This window comes from Musca autumnalis, unplaced genomic scaffold, assembly GCF_047663935.1.
Source record: "Musca autumnalis isolate F117 unplaced genomic scaffold, ASM4766393v1 scaffold_4, whole genome shotgun sequence".
In the NCBI taxonomy this organism is placed as follows: Eukaryota; Metazoa; Arthropoda; class Insecta; order Diptera; family Muscidae; genus Musca; species Musca autumnalis.
The window spans coordinates 251,565,135-251,587,041 of NW_027411977.1; the positions used below are offsets into that span (position 1 = coordinate 251,565,135).

Sequence of the window (21,907 nt, forward strand, 5' to 3'; positions counted from 1 at the left end):
ATGTTACTATTTTTTTACACGCTCAAATTTGTCGAGTAAAAAGTTTTTAAAGAGAGCGTCATTCAGCGCCATTTTTGTTTAAAGAGAAGTGAACATTTTACAACTTTTTTGTGTACAGGAACGGTTTTTCGAGTAAAATGTGTAAAAGTCGTAAAAATTGTAAAAACTTTTTAGTTCTGGAACACAGCTAATGTGTGAATTTATGTCAAATTTTGACATCTTATGTTACCAAAAACGGCAGTTGCTGCTACCTTCTTATTGTATCATGTGTCAGCTCTACTTTGTACGCAACGTTAAATTTTAGGTAGTGCCCTTTGCAGTTTGACGTTCGGCTTTAACTTTTTGCCGTCGTCAGATCTAATTATTTCGACACAGAGTTCTGCTTATTCTCAACTCACTCTCTGAAACGCAGAAAAATATTTTAATTAATAATTTTTTACCCATAAATATTTGTATATTAAAAAATATATATTTATATTTCTCTAACAATTGATTCGGACAAGAGAAACGTTGAATATAATTTCATATTAAATTGATATACAATTGAAAGTGTTCCTCCCAAGAACTATAAACTCAATTATCTCAGACATTTTTTGTGTATATCGGGAGATGTGTTGTTGCTTTTTCTATTGTCTGAAGTATGAATTATGTTAATTAGAATTTGTTCAAAGAGACAGGAAACGCTTTAAATCGGCACGAGGAAGAATAATTTGTCTGCGTTTAGTGTTGAAAACAGAGCTTAATTTTGGATTTACTAAACGAATTGGGTGAACAACTTTCGAGCTGTCCAGCGAAAGCAAGAGGGCTGTGTCACACGGTAAGTGTGACGGTTTGGGAGGCGATATCATCATTAGGCGGTGCTGCTGTGCAAAGAGGGTCTTGTGACGGATGTAGTTCTTCCGAAATGGGAACTGTCAAATCGAGGGATATATCGTCTGCCGACAATTCCATAGATGACACGAACATAGCTGCTTGCAGTTCCAACTTAAAACTAGATCACAATCAAAGGAAAGGATTTTGTGGCAATGGAGGATACTTGCAGAAAAATGATCTGTGCTACGACATTGGGAACAATTCCCACTACCAACCGGTGCGTCAACCCAGCATTCGTAGTCGAAGTCAGCACCCAATGCCAACAGCGGAGGAATTGGAAAGAAAATTTACCAAAGTGTTGGTAAGTAATAGATATGCAGTTTCTCGTTACTTCCGCTCAAATGAAAAAACATACATTGTAATGACAAGAGGCTATTGAATGAAATTTGAAAAACAAAGGCGCGACTCGGTGTGTCTGTCGCTCAAGCGTATTCTGTTTTAATAATAACATAACGCCAATTAAAATTCTGACTCATTTATACATCAATCGACTGGGAAATATACTCAGACAAACCAGTTTCTAGATTTGTTTTTTCTGTAAATGTATCCATTCATATAGCGTAGGTATTCATATGATAGCAATCTTACAGATAAACCTCGACATCATGATATGCAGGTAAATCTATAGAATTTATGATGTTGCTGTAAATCTCGATCATTTGTATCTTCTACTATAAAAGCTCTGTTCATTTACATGCAAGAATCTTCAAGTTTTTCAATTCATTTCCATGTTCACTTTAATTTACTTCCGATGCATTATTTCTAGAAGTCACCTTGAATCGGTTGTAGATGTGGTCACCTTTATAACGATTTTTATGAGAGAGTTTTTACTAAAATAGAGTTAAGGCAAATATACCGTATACGCATATTTTGGTACCCATCCAACAAATGCTATAGCAAACGATGGAAACGCTGCTTCAAATATTTATTTATGAAATCAAAAAAACATATGTTTATTAATTAGGCTTTGATTTTTTTTTTTTTCAATACTAATAATGGTATTTTGCTCTCAAAAAAATATTTGTATATCCCTAATATAGGTACATGGAAAATAGAAATAAGGCGCTTACCTAAATAATTGAGTGTACGTCATTCAAAACATAAACAAAATACATGTATTTCGTGTATTTTGTTTTGAATAACGCACATGCAACACGCAATTATTTTTGGAGCAAGTTGAATGTTTTCATTAAGCTCTGATCGGGACCAAATTTTTTTCACAGGTAGGTCTCGTCACCCTGATCCCAAATATATATATATAATATTTATTGCGGAAGTCCATACTTCCCGAGATATGAGCCTTTGAAGATTCGAAAATTCCTTTGTATGTATCTTCGCTATTTTTGAACGGATAATGATAATATGGGCACTATTGTAAAGCTTAAGGAATATACTATCATATTTATATATTTTATTATAAAGACTGTTCCTATGGACAGGTGCAAATCTCTGGAACGGCGACAACATTTTCTTTAAAATCATACATTTTCCCTAAATAGCCGGCCTTCGGCCGGGGATTTAACATTTTCTTCTGTGGACAGGTGCAAATCTAGGGAACGGGAACAAAATTTTCTTTAAAATCATAAAAGATTCAGGCTTTCACCCATGCACAGGTGCAAATCTAGGGAACGGGAACAAAATTTCCTTTAAATTCATAAATTTTTGTCTAAATAGTCGGCCTTTAACAAGGGCATTTTTGGAACTTCAGAGGTCCATATCTCAAGAAGTATGGACTTCCGCAATAAATGTGACGAGACCTACATACTTGTGACAAAAATTTGGTCCCGATACGAGCTTAATGAAAACATTCAACTTAAGCCTTATTTTGGTCCCTAACAATACAAAATGTCGTATGGAACCACATAGAAGTTTATTGTTGCGCCAAGGCGTATTGAATAGAGGTGACCCTGAGTTAGATAATCTCACTACTGGAATGATACCACTACCTATTCAATATGACCTTGTGTTGCACGTAGTACTTCTGTCACTAGTACAGTCGAAATCGCTTATAACGTGGTCGTTTATAACGTCATATCGCGTATAACGACGAAATCGAAAAGTCCAGAATTTTTGTCCTTTATATTCCACACAAATAAATATCGCTTATAACATCATATCGGTTGTAACGTTGAATTTTTGTGAAATACTTGAATTTTGCTATCGGCAATAAGGTCGAACTATACAAGGAAGAAAAATTTCTCTCAATATGTTATTGTATGTATATTTTTTTCAAACTCCAACTATAACAAAATAACAAACATATGCACAAAATATTCGAAGATGGGATTGGACAACTGAATGACGATGTCATGTAGGCGGTCTCAAATCAATTAAGCTTGAATTTTTGCAACCTAATGTCACATCTTTTTTAAAACACATAGACCAAGTAATAATAAATTAAATTAAAATCGCATTACCGAAATCGGCAAATATGCATTATCCAGGGAAGAATAGAAAATAATGAATATACTAAAATAAATGTTTGGATGCAGAGTTATTGTTAGATGAAGCCTGGATGAATTTAACGTCTTCTGTCATTGCTAATTGTTTTCATTATGTGGAAAAAATGGTCCATTGAACGAATCTGAAGACATTTGAGACACTCATTTCTCCCAATTCCTAGAAGACATTGTTGAATTAGTTGCCATCGATGACAATATTTTCAAATCTGCCATGACATAATATTGGATGGAGGCAGTTCTAACGAATTGAGGATACTACAGAACCAGAATTTCAATTACCGTCAGTGTCAGTCAGATGCGTGCCTAGCTGTAGAAAATCTTCAAAAATGTATTTACAAAGAGATGTTGCAACAAACAATGTGTTTTGGAAAAGCTTTCAAAACTCAGATCTGAGTTAAATTTAAAACTTATGAAGGGCTACGTCTTTGGGCATTTCAGGTGACGATATGAAAAAAAAAAACAGTTTTAATTTCAAAAAAACATAAATTTAAAAATCATTTATGGACATTTGCTTTAAGTTCAATTCTAATGTTTCCTATCCTTTCCTCTATATGGATAATTGTTAGCGGAAAGCTAAAAATTTAATGGAAATTAAAAGCTGCTCCAAACTTTTGTTCTTGTAATCAAGAGACAAGTGTTTATTAGGGCTTTATTTTTTTCAAATTTAACAAAATACCACACTTATTAACAAACCTTCTCATTCTATTTTTATTTGAAAATTTTGCCTATTAGGCGAAGGTCATTTTTTTTTATTAATTTTTAATTAATTTCTCGTTACAGACGAGCTTACTAACCAAGATACTTTTTGAAAAAGGAAAGCCGACGATACGAACCCACACAACCACCACTGTGTGACATGACATGTTTCGCCTTTTGTTTGGAAAGGCTCCTCAGACACATCGATTGTGGGGCGGCTTCGCTATCATCTAACTTTTTTCCTCTTTCAAATGCAATTTATTTTTTACAAAGTTGAATTTTTTGCTCAAATGTATGGCTTTCATGACAAACGCTTAGCGTAGCCTTTGAAAGTTATGAGTTTGGTTCTGAACACTAACACGCCGTGACAACACTTTTTTCCATGTGTTTTTCATGGACGTGGGTTCGAACCCCAGCCTATGTTATTCGAATTTGAAGGTAGCCCAATTTTTGTTAATTGACTCTTTAGTGAGGGTACAATTGTGGTTTTTTTCTGACAAAAGAATAAAGTACGATAACCCCAGAGATCATTGAAGATAACCAAACACTATGCTTCTGGTCAATCCGGTACGAAAGAACCCGCTGCCGTGGTATTGCAACAACACATTGTTGTTATCGGTCGGTAATTTTTATTTTACCGATTTTGTCGGTAACGGCAAAATAAGTTTGAGAATCCCACTACTCTAGTTATCAGTATGTTGACATAACAAATATATTGCACCGTTCAAAATTTTTGAACGTCATCTTTTATCAGATCGAGTTCGGATTTTATGGTCTTATATAAACATGGTTAAATATTGACTTTTTATTGCATATCGGGGCTATATCTCTAAAACTAATACGAATCTTGTTTTGACCTCTGCAGAAAACTTTTAGATACTTTTTATTTATCTTATATATAAAAGACAATGTGTGTATGTTGTTGTTGTTGTAACAGTGTTTTTATGGTGTTTATATGTTCGTTCCTCTGTTCGATCTTGCTCTGGATCTATCTCCAGTTCCAGAAAAATGGCTGCTTTGATGTGGGTAGGTTTGGCGGGGCAGTTAAAAAGGTGTTGTGTGTCGTGCGGGCCCATGCCGCATACTGGGCATATGTCTTGCACGGCGCGATCGATTTCCGCCCAATAAGAATTTAGGCGACTGCAATATCCCGAGCGTAGTTGAGCCAAAACTACTCTGGTTTGTCGTGGCAGCTGACGCTCCTCAGCTGCGATAGATGGAGGATGTACTCCGAGTACTTTATTCACACTATAATTGCTTAAGGCCTTGGCAACTGCATCCGTGTGAATACTATTTAAACCTGCTTGATATGCTTGTTGATCTAGGGGTTCTCTCCTGTATCGTTGGACCTCTCCCTCTAGAGCATGGATATCCTTCCTGATCTCCCTGAATGGGCCGGGCCTACCCACAAGATGGTGATTGGGATGGCTCACATCCAAGCAGGTACTGCAACGAAAGCATCTCATTGTGTTGCTTTACAGGAAGAATTTTTGCCTCCTTATGTAGATGGTCCACTGAAGATTTGAGGAGGCACCCTGTCGCTGTTCTCAGGGCGGCATTCTGGCAAGTTTGAATCTTTTTCCAGTTCGTGTCACACAATCTCGGGGACCAGACTGGAGCCGCATAGCTTACCACAAACCGACCTATCGTGTTATACGTGGCCAACAAGGTTTCTTTATCTGCACCCCAAGTGCTGCCGGCCAGGGACTTGAGGACCTTGTTCCTACTTTTCAACATGTCGCAGATAGCTGTGGCGTGTGCGCACGACGTGAATGTAGTGTCGAATGTGACCCCTACAATTTTAGGGCAGTTTGTGGTCGGAATTCTGCTAACCGTCGACCACGACATTCAACTCACGTCCAAACTGCGCTGTCCGTGTGGTGAACAGAGTAGCTGTAGATTTTGTGGAGGAAATCTGCATATTCCTCGAATGGAAAAAGGTGTTAAGATCGGTTAAATAGTTGTTCAGTCTCTCACAGATGTCATCAGGATAGGTACCCGACGCCAGGATCGTACAATCATCCGCATACGTTACTATATTGATGCCGTCTGGAGGGGGCGGAATACAGGAGAGGTGGAGGTTAAACAGTTCCGGAGATATCACCCCACCTTGGGGGACTCCCTGTTTCACTCTACGGGGTTTGGGCTTCTTATTCCTGAATTCCACGTACGACTGGCGTCCACACATATAGTTGACTATCCAACGTTTCAAGCTTGGCCGGAGGGTTGTTTGCTCACTGTCCTCAAACAGCGTGGAGTGCCTGACTGTATCAAAGGCTTTTGATAAGTCAAGCGCCACTATCACTGTTCTATCGCACGGCGTCTCTGCTTGAGTCCTTGACAAATATGTTTGGTAATGGCGTGCAGCGCTGTTGTCGTGCTGTGCTGCTTACGGAATCGATGCTGATGATCGGCAATTTGATAGCTATTTCTGATACTGGGGAGGAGCAAGGCCTCAAGTGTCTTGGCTACGGGCGACAAAAGCGAAATCGGTCTGTACGATTCACTTTTGCTGGCATTCTTGCCTGGCTTCCGTAGTGGGACCACCCTGCCCATTTTCCAGACTTCGGGAACAACGAGGGTGGCTAGCGACAAGTTGAAGACTTTGGTGAAATACTCGACTCCCGGCTCATCCAGCTGCTTCAACATTACCATGGAGATTCCATCAGGGCCCAACGCTTTGGATGATTAGCGTTCCTGATGGCATTGGCAACATCATCCATTGTAAATTGTGGTGGCTCATCCTCGACAGGAAGAGATCTGATGCGACGTAATACTCTTCTCTTCGCCCTGTCACTCTCGGGATGCTCGACAAACTGTCGATTGAAATTACTTGCGCACCTCTTCGGGTCAGTCAACGTGACGTCGCCAAACGTGACTGAGGTCCTATCTTCAATTCTTCCAGGGTTCGAGAGTGACTTAACCGTTGCCCACAATTCACCTATACCGGCTCCAATGTTGCAGCTCTTCAGATGATTTAACCATATGTTCCGCTTATGCTCGCCGACCAGCCTGTTAACTTCCAGTGTCAGCTCCCTGACTCTGGGGTCATTGGGGTTGATACGACGAAGCTCATCACGCTCATTTGCTAATTCCGTCGCCTCTGCTGAGAAATTTGGTCTTACTTCGGGTATTCGACCAGCAGGGATATGGCGAGCGGCTGCAGCAGTGATGATGTCCCGGAACGTCCTTTCCGCTACCCGAACATCAGAAGGATTGGGCAATTCTCTGAAGCGGTGATTGGTGAATTCTCTGAAACTCGGCCAATCAGCTTTTTTATGATTGACGAACGTGCGGCGTTCAGAGGTGATGAAGTCGGGTGGTTTGCTAATGGAGACAATTATGGGGAGATGATCTGATCCAAGGGAAATGACGGGTTGCCAGGTAACGTCATTTGTCAGACCAGGTGACACGATGGTTATGTCAGGCGAACTGTGACACTCTCCTCTAATTCTGGTAGGGGCGTCCTCATTGACCGTGCAAAACGGAGAGTAATCAATCTGCTCAGCCAGGGCTGTACCTCTCTGGTCGTTTCCGAGGGCCGAATGCCACATCTCATGATGCGCATTAAAATCCCCCAGGACCAGACGATTATGACCTTGCAAGAGCGGGCTAATGTCAGGCCTATAATTAGGGATACAGCTATTTCTCGGCGGGACACACCTGACTGCTACCCCCATACATTCCATGTACGGGTCATTAGAGACAGGCTCAAGAGAGATAGGTCTGTATTGGACAGACTGGTGCAATAGGAAAGCCAATCCCCCACATCCACTTCTGGTGCGATCTTTCCTCAGAACATTGTAACCATCACAATGCTCTAAGCTGTGGTTGTTGTTCAGCTTGGTTTCCTGCACCGCCGCGACCTTGATGTTCTTCCGACTCATAAAATCTACTATCTCCTCGATCTTACCTCGGAGTCCATTGCAATTCAATTGCAAAAAGGCTGCATTTTCGGGGATTGGGACAACAACGGCTGGTGTTAAAGGCTGCGTGTGCGGTTGTTGTCGAGGGGACTGCGGGGGAGTTTCGTAATCAGACGACGAGGGAGTCTCGTAATCCGACGACGACTCACTGGGGACTGTGTTCACGCAGCATGCAGCAACATAGTCCCTGTCGTAGTCCCTCACGTGGACGAGTTCAGAGCAACCCCTTAGATGCACCCACTCCTGATATCTATTGCATCTCACCGAAGGTTGGATGTGGGTGAAGATGCGGATGTGACAAACTGAGCACAGATATATTGGTCCTGGGTTTTCCTTCGTCCCGGCTCGGACCAATAGAATTCGGAGCAGGCATTCCGGGATATGCTGCTCCCAATACAGAAAAACGAAACAAATGTGTGTATGTTGGTATGTTCCATATAGACTCAAAAACTGCTTAACCGATTTTCTTGAAAATTTCAGAGAAAATGTATAGGGAACGCCCGTGGTGAAAATAGGCTACATATTTTTTTGAATTTCGGAGGGGGCGGGGCACCTCCCCCATGCCATACTTTTTTAAAACCCCTACTTTAGCGCGCCCATTTTTAAATATGTTGTATATCGAAAACTACCGAAAAGATTTTCCTTAGAATTTCAGAGAATGTACAGGGAGGATCCGTGGTGAAAACATATTTATTGAATTTCGGAGGGGCGGTGTACCTCCGCTATGCCCCATTTTTTTAAAAAACGCCACTTTAGCAAAACTGAAACAATCGATTGAATTAATTCTTCCGAACTTCCACCCTCCAAATCACCCCGCTCTGAACTTCCACCCTCCGAACCACACTGTTCCGAAGTTCCACCCTCCGATCCAGCCGAACCTCCAACGTATAGACTCAAAAACGGCTGAATCGATTTTCTTGAAGATTATATATATATATATATATATTTTATATATATAATTATATATATTTTATATGTATATATTTTTTGAATTTCGGAGTGGGCGGGGTACCTCCCCCATTCCCTACTTTTATAAAAACCATATTTTATCCAAAACTACTACCCTCCGATTCACCCTGCTTCAAATGCTATATATATGTAAACCTTACAAACCATAAGACCCGACCACTCCCACTTTCTAATTTAATATGTTACAAATCAATGGAAATAAAAAACACTAGGTTGACTTGATAAGCAAAAGGCTTCAAAAATACAAAAAAAAAAAAAATACAAAATACAAAAAATACAAATTTGTAATAATGGTTGTATAAATAGAAGTTATCAAATCAGCCTTTGACTTCTACCCATTCACATTCAATATGCCTGATGAGCTGAATTAATCCACCAGCGAAACGATCGTAGCATATTGGTTGAGTGTGTGGTGACTTCGCTAGAATTCACTTTGTCAATACAAAAACATCTCAGGTCATGTTAGCCCGATTAAAAATTCAATTAATTAAAAACTTTCATAAATTATGAACAATAAGTCCCAATTTACATTAGGCGAGTTTACTGGCGGCAATTGTCAGTTTGATGGAGAGAGCGGTGAGGTATATGGTAACCCTTTGCCTCTCAACACCCTCTCTCACCCACAAACTGACAATTGCCGCAAGTAAAATGGCCTAATGTTAATTGGGACTAAATAAAAATTCACAGTAGTGCCCGGTTGCCCCGGATGAGGTTTGAACGTGGGTCCTCTCCAACGAACAGACAATGTTGTCTAGGTCTTAGCGTTCCAAGCCACTGCCAATCTACTTCCGAAATGGAAGGCATTACAATTCATGAAGAAACCCCATCTTCGATTGTAAATGTGTATGTATTGAGAAAGGTTTCTAGACAAAGTCACTAGGTTGACTTGATAAGTAAAAAGCTTCAAAAATACTTCATATTAACGATGCAAGAAAAATATAATTGATGACTTAAGAAAAGGTAACATAAAACAGTTTCAAGGGCCAACAATGCGGACCGGGTCGGCTAGTAATTCTTAAATTGGAATGCGAAAAGCCTTTCAGACCAAAAAATTGCACTACCATTAAATACTAACATTTTGCTGATTATTCCATAGCCATTAACTAAATTTCATATACAAATTAAAGCGTATGTTTAACAAAGATTTAAGAGCAGAGATCAACAATAATATTTAAAGAATCAAATGAAAACAATTAATAAATTGAACTAGAAAAGCGGCTCCCCAGCCAAAGAATAAGATAGGTAATCAAATAAAACCCCCATGTTAATAATAACGCACTTCCTACGATAATAAGTGTACTATGCACGCACAGGTATAATATAATTACGTTTAAAAGGGTGTTAGGCGAAAAAGCAAAACTACGCAAGTTATATAGAAACTGATTCCAGAATTTAACAACTTCTTCACCATAAAGCATAGACACACGTGTGTCTGTGGTTGAGGGGTTTTTCCTTCTTTTTTTCAAATTTTCAATTGCGCACGACAATTAAAATTAAGGCAACTTGGACAACATGTTGGCAACTTGGACGATTATGGGAGGTAAAAAAGTAAGTAAGTAGTTTATTGTTCAGTTTATGACAGTGTGTTAGTAAGATTGTATGCAGGCAAGCTACAAAACTAAAACAAATCAAAACATTTGATCTATCTTGCACAATCTTTCTTTGCGTTCGGATCGTATGTGTGTGAATTGTCGAAAATCTTCGTAACCAGAGACAAATGGCTGTTCGGCACTGCCCTAAAGTAATCAATTTTAACTACATCCCACCTTAAACTTGTTTGAAAACAAAAAATATGAGATTAAGCTTGACTTACATACAAATAGTAAGTAAAATTTTACTTTAAAAATAAAAAGTAAAATTTTGCATTTTTAAATTGAGCATTGAAAATGATACACCACAGTAATCGGTTTTAATTTTTTTATGTTTTTATTTACATTTTCGGGAAAAATTTGATGTCATCTGGTATTTAAAGTTCGCAGTAGTTAAAAAATTTTTCCATCGAAAATTGAGTACATAGGCCCAAGTTGTGCTATACCCCCTACCCGGTACTGTTTTAGTTTCAAGTTTTTAGATGACTGAATTATTAAGTATTTGGGGTTCCCAGTGGTCAAAAAACTTCTCCACCTAAATAGTGGCATTGGTACTTTCGTAACAAAAAGAAAATCTAGTTATTCCATTTCAGTTCTGAATATTTCTTGGTGGAGGATATGCCAAGTTCGACCCGGCCAAACTTAACAGTTTTTACTTGTTTTATTTTGGTTGCTTATTCACATTTTCATTCCTTTAAATCAGAGTAAATACCTCGACACATAAGAAGCATGGCATTATTACTGAAGTCATATCTGATAAAAGACTAAAGACCAAGTTCGACCTAATAAAAATATTTCAGAATCACATTTGAATTGAGTCGAACTTGGTCTTTAGTCATTTACCAGATATGATTAAGCAAGAACGCCATGTTTCTTATGTGTCGAGGCCTTAAAGACGGAAAACTTCGTTGTTTTGAACTGTTCAAACAGCTGTTCAATTCAATTCAACCAACATTTATTTGTTGTTTTTTTTTTATAAAAAAGTACTAAAATATTTCAGAATTTGTGGACAGAATAATGCTATAATAATAATTAAAAAATGCTGAACAAATTCTAAATGCTAAATTGAAATTTTGCGGCTAAATACAATAAAATAATGCTAAATTTAGCTGCAAAAATGCCAAAATGGCCACACTGTCAAATACACATCTTAATGCAAATTAACGTTGCCGTCTGTCTAGGAAGAAATTATTCTTGGCTGCCAGAGCAATTCTTGGCTGCCATTTTTCATCTCTATATCTATAAAAGAGCTTGGCGATGACTGACTGACAGATCATCGCCCAGACGAAACGGCTGAAGCTAGAAGCATGCAATTTTGAGTGTGGGTTTTTGTTGGTGTGTAGGGGTGAGATAAGGCTGGATTTTTGGAAATTCGAACTAGAAGGGTACGAAAAGTACTAAACTGTACTAAATATTGTACCCTTTGTATTAGGCAAACGTGAAGAGCTATAATTCTGAAATTTGGAATGAGTGTAATTGATAGAGATTTGGAAAGATGTACCAAAGGGTTTTTTGGAAATTCGACCTATAAGTGTACGAAAAGTACTAAAAGTTATTAAATTTAGTACCAATTGTATATTTTAAAAGGCTATAGCTAGAATCTTGGAATGGTATGGAAATCAAGTTTGCGAAGTGGTGTTTATAAAAGGAAATTGTTTTGGAAATTCGTACTCATGTGTTCGAAAATTATTAAATGGTACTAAATTTAGTACAACTTGGATTTTGGTGAACGAATAGAGCTAGAAACCTGAAATTTGGAATTAAGATTACTGTTGACGTGTAAGAGTGGAATATGAGGGTATTTTTGTAAATTCATACTTATGTGTGCGAAAAGTACTAAATTTGGAACAATTTAGATTTGGGTGAACGGATAGAGCTGGAAACTTAAAATTTGGAATAATGATTACTGTGGGACTATAGGATTGAGGTAGTTTTGGAAATTCGTACTTATGTGTACGAAAACCTAAAATTTGCAACAATAATTACTGTTGGAGTATAGGGTTGTGGTAGTTTTGGAATTTCGTACTTCGGTACACGAAAAGTACTAAATGGGACTAAATTTGGTAGGATTTGGATTTGGATGAATTTGAAATTTCGATTAAGTTTACTATTGGACTGGAGAATTGAGATAATGAGATGGTTTTGGAATTTCGTACTTACGTGTGCTAAAACTACTAAATGGTACTACATTTGGTACAATTTTGATTTTGGTGAATAGATATGGAATCGTGAAATTTGGAATTATTATTACCGTTGCGTGGAGGATTGAGACAGATTTCGGAAATTTGTACATACATATGTGTACGAAAAGTACTAAATTTGGTACGATTTGGATTTGGGTGAGTGGATAGAGGTGGAATCCTGAAATTTGGAATTAAGATTACTGTTGGAGTGGATGATTGATATATGGAGGTGGTTTTGGAAATTCGTACCTGTGTTTACGAAAAGTAGTAAATGGTACTAAATTTGGTACAATTTAGATTTGGTGAACGCATCGAGCTAAAATTCTTAAATATAGAATAAAGATTACTGTTTGAGTAGAGGATTGAGATCGTTATTGAAATTTGTACTTTCAAACGAAAAATATTAAATGGTACTAAATTTGGTATAAGAACATAGGTGGAATTCTGTTGTATTATAGTTGCTTTGGTGTGTAGGGTTGAGATATACGTACCAAAAGTGAACGCAAATTACTAAATGCCACAAATTGTTCAAATTGTTATAGTGTAAAGGGGTTGAGCTGAAATGGTGAAATTCGTTATTAGGATCGCAGTTGGCGTTTAGAGTGCAGATAAGGAGGAGGTTTTTGAATTCCTTAATTATGTATAAGAAAAGTACTAAATACTGCTATAATTGGTATTGCGAGAACAGATAGAGATTGAAATGAGTATCGCGGTAGGGATATAGTTATGGATATAGGGACGTCATGTTTGAAACTTATACCTATTATAAGTACTATATTTGGTACCATTATTAGGGTCTTTGCTGGTGTTTAGATAAGGAGTTTTTGAAATGCATACAAATTCTGAAAATAGGCATGAAGATCGCTAATGATTGAATTATTGAGTTTGTGTTTTAAGAACGAAAAGTACAGAATGGTACTTTGGTTAGAGGTGGTAGTACAAAAAGTGTACTAGAAGTATTAAATAATACCAAATATTGAAGAACAGGTATTGGGTGAACCGATAAATGGATTTTGCCATGAGGATGGATCACTGTTGAGATTGGATCCGAATATTTATGAAAATGCGCTTTAAAATGGATGAAATGTTTCTACATGTAATACAATGGATTTTAAAAATTGTACTGAATAGTGCACTATTGCTTTCATGTTAACGGGAAGGCGCTTTTTAAATAATAATGCACTGGAAACAAAAAGTCAAAAATACGTTGAAGAAAAGTGTTTATTTTTTATACTGAACGTTTTAGAAATTACATTTGAAAAGGTGGATCTATGCGACTATTGTTTTACAAGAGAACAAAAAGGATTAAATTAAAATTTCTCAAAAAAAAAAAAAAAAAATAACTGTTATATAGAAAATAGGTATTAGTACATCGACAATTTCAGTGTCCCCCTTTTTTATATTAAATATTATTTATTTGTATATTATTCCTTTTGTGCATACGAAGTAGCGGGCATTTTGCTAGTAACTTTATAAAAATACGACATAAGCCGAACATAAACATATGACTGAAACGGAAGTCCGAAAAACTGATGAGTGTAATTGGAAACATGGTCTCGATAGTTCAAACGATAAACGGAACGAACTACTATATTAATAATTCTCAAAATTCTGTTAAGACATGTTTGACTAGTACCAGATATTATCTCAATACCATAAGTAAAGTTTGACGTCAATAACGAATACGTAATTTTCCTTCTAACAAAGAAAGGCATGTAATAGGTAGTGCAATTCAATCTACGCAATACAGATTTTATCTTAGGATATAGTGCATCAACATGTGAGCCAAAATCAAGTCGATAATCAGTAAGTACTCCCAAACACTTTACCCCTCAGTAATGTTGGCGACATTTCCTGAGTATTTCAGCCACGTAACACTTCTCTACAAGTGGTGTCTTAGAACACGCCGTTCGGACCCGGCAATAAACAGTAGGTCCCATATCATTGGGCTAATATAAATCGGGGTGTACTCATTAGAAAAAGAATCCGATGCATATAAACAAAAAGGCTCATTTAAAATGTTTCGCAGAAAAAAATATTTGTCGGCATTGCGTTAATTCTTAATTCTTACTTTGCATTTAATGATCTGAAGTTTCATAAAAAATAATGAATTTTCATAAAATATTTGTTTTTGAAATTCTCATTAATCAAAAAATAAAAAATTTAATATTATTTATGCATATTTATATTGCTTTTATTATAAATGCTGTATTTCTTTTGGAGTAGTTTATTATTCTTTCCATTCTTGGAGTATCAAAATTCAATTAATCAAAATGTTTTTTATTTACATTTTTTTTATTTTATAATTACTGCCCCCTTTTTTATACATAGTAATTATTTTTTTGAGTAGTTCTAACATCCCTCCCTTGTTATATTTAAGCTATTTTATATAATATTAAATTGAACATTATACTGTAGTATACAGCCTTAAGGTCGAAAGACTGGGCATATGAAAATTGAAATAAATAAATAAATAATATGCTGTAACTAATTATTTTATTTATTTAAATATTTATTACAATTAAAAATTATAATAAAGTTATTGCTAAAAGCACTAGCGACTACGGCTATCGGCAACATTATGAATAAAAATTATAAATGTTGACAACACTATTGTCCTACTGACGACTTAGCGGCAACTTTATTTTGATTTTACACTTACTGCAATATTTCGTTAATTACCGAAATTATACTAATACCTTATATACAAAATTTATTTCTTATTTATTTTTTTATTTGTTTCATTACATTGCAATCAAAGCCAAATGGTTATTTAAATTGCCAATTCATTAATAATTCCAAAGAATCCGTCTTTCTTCATCGTTACTCTATAAACATTATTGTTCTTAGAAACTTAATTAAATTAATTTTTAATTTCTGGGTTTTTGGTTTGGCTTTAGGTCAGAAAATTAAACAATAGGTTTTGTTTTTTATTTTATTTTTATTGTTCCAATATTTCGATCTTCTCCGAAGATAAAAATAAAATAAAAAATAAAGCCTATTTTTTTTATTTTCTGACCTAAAGCCAAACCAAAACCCAGAAATAAATTCAGTCCAAAGGTCAACAATAATTCTAAGAAAATTAATTTAATATGTTATAACAAAGATAAACATTAATATAGAATATTTGAAAATTAACGGTACAAACAAGATTTATGTTTTTTATAAACATTTTCATCTAGTTTAATTCAAGGTTCATTTAGTAAGGTTACTTAGAAAGCCATTCAGGCTTTTGTATTCTCTTGATGCCAAAAGTTGTAGAAGAAGAAGTTGTAGAAGTATAATTTTGGTTGAATTGAAATATATTTTAAAACAAAAATGTATTTTGACAACAAAAGAATACATCAGCAGCGATTACAAGTTCACGTGGTTATTGCAACATGGTTTAATTGAAGTCGAGTAATTATTAGTATGAATGTTGTGTCTCTAATTAGCTGACCGCTACTTCACATACAACACGATTATTATTATTATTTTTTTTTTATTTATTTACTTTAACTTGTATACAAAATTATATATTGCACCGCGCCTTTGAAGGCTACATATTATCTCCTTGCTTCTCTTTAACCAAATTATAATTCTTTCAGGCTTCAATGGATCTACCACCAGATAAAGCAAAGCTTCTAAAAAATTACGACGACGAAAGAAAATGGGACATTATTTGCGATCAGGCAAGTTTTTTTTAATATTATGTTAGGACGTAACTTATGTGTGAATTTACATTTTAGGAGATGGTTCAGGCGAAGGATCCGCCATCTCATTATCTCAACAAACTTCGAACATATTTGGATCCAAAAGCTTCACGAAGTCATCGGGTAAGTTGAATTTGTGTATAACCCTTCTCAAACAAGACATTAGTCACTTTGATGGGACCACTTACAAATATGGAAAGACATCTACTAACACGTTTCCATCTCTTCTTATTACGATTTTTCTCTTCTCAATTTTTCTTGTTCTACTTACAACATTACCATTTGTATATGTATGTATTTTGTTCATTCACCAATCAAACGCTTGGTATCATAACATCTTGTGGGTCAAAATTTCTCTTTATGAACAACACTATGTTTACAGCTTTACTTCCTCTATTTTTTCTGTCAGAAACGAAAAATGCTTGGCGAATCCACATCCACGCAGGTTTTACGTGATTTAGAAATTTCCTTGCGCACAAACCACATAGAGTGGGTCAAAGAATTTCTCGACGATACAAACAAAGGTCTCGATGCCCTTGTTGATTACCTCAGCTTTCGGCTTCAAATGATGAGACAGGAACAAAGGATCCAGGGCTCTTTCAGCGAGTCCGAAGAACTTTTGATTTTAAATAATAGTGGTGTGGGCAATAATACTTCTGAGGGAATCGGAGTTATGTCGTTAAGTGGTGCAAGCGCAACTTCGAACCTAGGGGGCGTAAGTAGTGTCAACCTTTTGGAATCCTCGCGGTACCAAAATTCGAACACTTCAGCTTTCAATGCAATCACAAATAGCATCTTGCGACCGTCGCTATTGGATGCCCTTGACAGTCCCAACATTAAAAGGCGTTCACGACATATTGCTAAATTAAATATGGGTGCTTCGACCGATGATATACACGTTTGTATAATGTGTTTACGTGCAATAATGAACAACAAATACGGTTTCAATATGGTCATACAACACCGCGAAGCCATCAACTGCATAGCGCTCAGCCTAATACATAAATCTTTGCGCACGAAGGCTCTAGTACTGGAACTACTAGCTGCAATTTGTTTGGTCAAAGGAGGGCATGAAATTATTTTGTCAGCCTTTGATAACTTTAAAAACGTCTGCACCGAAACGCATCGATTTCAAACCCTTATGGAATACTTTATGAACTATGAAGTGTTTAATATAGACTTTATGGTTGCCTGTATGCAATTTATGAACATCGTTGTGCATTCGGTGGAAGATATGAACTATCGGGTGCACTTGCAATACGAATTTACTGCGTTGGGTCTCGACAAATACCTTGAAAAGCTGCGACTTACCGAATCAGAAGAGCTGAAAGTGCAAATATCGGCCTATCTGGATAACGTATTTGATGTCGCTGCTTTAATGGAAGACTCCGAAACTAAAACAGCCGCCCTTGAAAGAGTTCAAGAATTAGAAGATCAAATAGAGAGAGAAATAGACAGAAATTCAGAATTACTGTATAAATTAGCCGAGATGGACACCGAGGTCAGGTTTTTAAAAGCCGAGAGAGAAGATTTATTAATGACCAAGCTCAAGGTTGACGAGGAAGTAACGACCTTGCGGCGAATATTAAAACAAAACGAACAGGAATTGAAAAAACGAGAATCTCTTTTGCAAAGCAAAAATCTTGAGTTACAAACCTTGACGCGGTCTCTACCCCGATCAACTTCGAACGGAACTAACTCATCTGACAACGATACATCCGTCAAAGAGTCCTTGGAGTGTCCATCGCCACCGCTACCCCCTCCTCCACCACCACAAGAACCAGTTGCTTGTCTGTCTCCACCACCACCCCCGCCACCCCTACCCCCCGCTCCACCACCACCACCTCCATTGGGAGCAAGTTTGCCTTTAAATATGTCTCCACCACTGCCAATAACTAGCGAAAGTGCCTTGTTGCCGCAGCAACAAAATCCCGCACCACCAATATTATTCCAACCTCCTCCACCTCCTGTTGCCGGGTTTATGCCAGCTCCAGATGGCGCAATGACAATCAAGAGAAAAGTGCCAACGAAATATAAACTACCGACGTTGAACTGGATAGCGCTTAAACCAAATCAGGTGGGTGGGAATCACCTTTTGTGATATTTTTAAAATTCTATTTTGATGATGTTCTTATTGCAGGTCCGCGGTACGATCTTCAATGAGCTAGACGATGAAAAGATATACAAGTTTATTGACTTTAATGAGTTCGAAGAACGCTTTAAAATCGGCGTCGGTGGAGGTCTATCGACAGGAAACAATTCCGAAGTGGATGGAACACTACAATCGTATCCCAGTAAGAGATTCAAGAAGCCAGACAATATATCTTTGCTAGAACATACGAGATTAAGAAACATAGGTAAGTACTTCGCAATTTTAATACGTTTGTTAACGTAAGTATGTATGTATTACGACTGTTATACATTTGCAGCAATTTCTCGCCGAAAACTAGACATGCCGATAGATGAAGTTATTGCAGCCATACATAGCTTAGATTTAAAGAAATTATCTTTGGAAAATGTAGAGCTACTGCAGAAAATGATTCCAACAGATGTTGAAGTGAAGGCGTACAAGGAATACATCATCGAGAGAAAGGATCAAAATCTTCTTACGGACGAAGACAAATTCATGTTGCAGTTGTCAAAGGTGGAACGAATCTCCTCAAAATTATCCATTATGAACTACATGGGAAACTTTTTCGACTGTTTGCATTTGATATGTCCCGTAAGTTGTTTGTTGATTTCCACCTACTTTGTTCGGTCATTGTCACAATTCAATTGTACTTACAGCAAATTCAGTCTATAACATCGGCATCAACTTCGCTAAAACAATCTCGAAAATTCAAAGCTGTTCTCGAAATTGTACTAGCTTTTGGCAACTACTTGAATAGCAGTAAGCGTGGACCGGCATATGGATTCAAGTTGCAGTCGTTGGACACCCTTATTGATACGAAGTCAACTGACAAACGTTCGTCTTTACTACATTACATTGTTGCGACTGTACGGCAGAAATTCCCAGAGCTATTAAATTTCGAGACAGAATTGTATTGTACCGATAAAGCGGCTCAAGTTTCCCTGGAGAATATTGTGACAGATGTTCATGATTTGGAAAAAGGTATGGAATTGGTTAAAAAGGAAGCCGACCTTCGGGTTAAAGGAACCCAAACGCACATTCTACGAGACTTTCTTAACAATTCTGAAGATAAATTGAAGAAGATTAGAATAGAACTGAAAAATGCTCAAGAAGCGTTCAAAGAATGTGTAGAGTACTTTGGTGAATCGTCAAGAAACGCGGATGCAGCTGCATTCTTTTCCCTTATCGTAAGATTTACACGCGCATTTAAGGTAATCCTTTGTGTCTCCCTCTTGTAGAGGCATTAGAAAGCGTTCGATTGCAATGTAATTTTTACCAAACCATTTTAGGCCTACGATCAAGAAAACGAACAAAGAAGAAGACTGGAGCAGGCAGCCGCAGCTGCTGCATCTAAAAAGGAAAGTGAGCAGGTCCAATTAAGGAATAAGTGTAACCAGAAGAAACAACAGGTAACTTTCTGATACAGAATTCCTTACGAATTGTAGGCGATCGATCGCATATGCTAGTTCATATCTTTTAATCATTTAATCACCATTATTTCCATAAATACAATTCATTAGAAACTCGGTTGCGTGACTATGGAAAGCGGTTTATTGCATAAAACGCTCATTAATTTGGCCTGACGGATTGATTGTTAATGAGTGTGTGTGTATCCGGTTAATTTCATGTAAACGTATTGGAAAAACTTTTTTGGTGGTGGCGGTGAGACAAATCTAATCGATCGTGGAAAAAGTTATTGGCCTACGTCTATCAATTTTTTATTTTTCGTCATCTGCTACACTATAATAGCACAATCCCAAAAGTAGCGCACTCAAAATATAATTTGATAGCAAATACATACACAATCATTTCATCCTCATCGAACGTAGTTGTCGTCGAAATTCAACTCATCTGACGATTTGTTTGACATTTGTAATTTGTCTGTTACCAGTGCGGCAAGCGCCTGAAATTTCAGAACTGGAGTCGTCCCGGCCACTGCAAAGTGAGCATATCAGACTTCATGTAAGTGGCTTATACGTGAGTTGTGTTAAACGTAATCCATTCATTGTTCTTCAGCTTATTTTCTATTATTTCAATTTGTGTAGAATATATTAACTAAATTGTTTTGCCCTTAACATTTCCAAAGTCATGCAACGACTGTACACAAACACGAGCATTAGTAGCTTCGCTTTATGTTGTTCAACAACGTCTCTATTGCTTTGTATCGGATGCGAACTGTTACTAATCACAATCCATTTTATTTTTCTTTGCAATACATCACTTCACAATGGACCTTCGCATGTACATATTATAGCTTCCTGCTGGAATATGTTTACAGGATGCCGTTATAAATGAATTAAAGTGCAAAGCGATTTCAGTTCGTGAAAAGAAGCTTCTACTGCAGGATGAAGTTTACAATGGTGCATTGGAGGACATCCTACTTGGCCTAAAGAGCGAGCCCTATAGGCGTGCGGACGCAGTTCGTCGCAGTCAACGTCGACGTATTGATAATAACCGCCTTTCACGCACTCTTGAAGAGCTTGACGTCTAAAAATATATACTTATACATATACCAGTATCAGCCCAATCGCATTGTGTTCTTTGCTTGCCAAAGAACGCAAGTGGACTTCAAAATAAACCTAGTTGTAAGAATCGAAACTATTTCGATATAAAATTTTCTCATAAGCCTATCGAAGATGCATTTTTATGGTAGCGACTGCAAACTATATGTTCTTTTTACATTCCCAAATTATATAACACTAATAGCCAAAAATGAATATTTCACGAAATAACGACCAGTTTTTATATAAGCTTCACTACATTTTTACAATGATCACTCATTCTTACGTCGAATCTCCTCGAATACTACATACACACTTTTAATTACATACATATATTTTGCAAGTACGAAAAATATAGGAATCAACATAATTATAGTTTTTATAAGCAATTTGCGTAGGGTTTTTATACAATTTATATCGAAAATATATTAAACACCAAATAAAAAGAAGATAATAGATTATCATCTGAAACTTTTTCTGATACTATTTTGTGAGAGCCTTCAGTTAATTATATTTAGTTCTACACATGTAAATAATTTTATTTTTTACGAATATTTATTGTTTTACACATATTAATTAAATGTATATTATATTATGTTTTTTTATTATTTCGTAAAAACTGTTTTTATCCTGGAAACGTAACGTACAAGGTAAGCTACTATATTCCATTAACTCAAACATGTTACCGTAAGAGATTTAGGAACTTTAGAAACAAAAGAAAATATAGACGAAGGAATGATCAATTTTTGAGCGGTCAAATCACTCAAACCCGAAAACTAAAAAAAAACTATTTCCAAGACGATTTGTTGGAAAAGTGTCAAGACCTTCTTACATATCTGAGAAACTAAACCAAACTTTTGTCAGAACAAAATGTAAAAACGCAAA

At 36.7% G+C, this 21,907-nt stretch overlaps 1 protein-coding gene across 4 annotated transcripts; it reads left to right on the forward strand.

The window, feature by feature from the left end:
- The first annotated feature begins 306 nt into the window (after nucleotides 1-306).
- Frl (formin-like protein) lies at nucleotides 307-21,641 on the forward strand. 4 transcript variants are annotated; one of them, XR_012412448.1, is made up of 10 exons: nucleotides 327-1,174; nucleotides 16,286-16,369; nucleotides 16,427-16,513; nucleotides 16,800-18,467; nucleotides 18,531-18,747; nucleotides 18,820-19,112; nucleotides 19,178-19,732; nucleotides 19,811-19,930; nucleotides 20,042-20,483; nucleotides 20,776-21,641. XR_012412448.1 is itself a non-coding variant. In XM_073982327.1 (9 exons), exons 1-9 carry the CDS (start codon nucleotides 905-907, stop codon nucleotides 21,010-21,012), a joined length of 3,531 nt encoding a protein of 1,176 aa, XP_073838428.1. In that variant the 5' UTR covers nucleotides 307-904; the 3' UTR covers nucleotides 21,013-21,641. The 4 variants fall into 4 exon arrangements, 2 of the variants coding, with proteins under 2 accessions (XP_073838428.1, XP_073838427.1); XR_012412447.1 differs by having other exon boundaries at nucleotides 354-1,174; nucleotides 16,773-18,467; XM_073982327.1 differs by lacking the exon at nucleotides 20,042-20,483 and having other exon boundaries at nucleotides 307-1,174.
- Nucleotides 21,642-21,907: the final 266 nt, after the last annotated feature.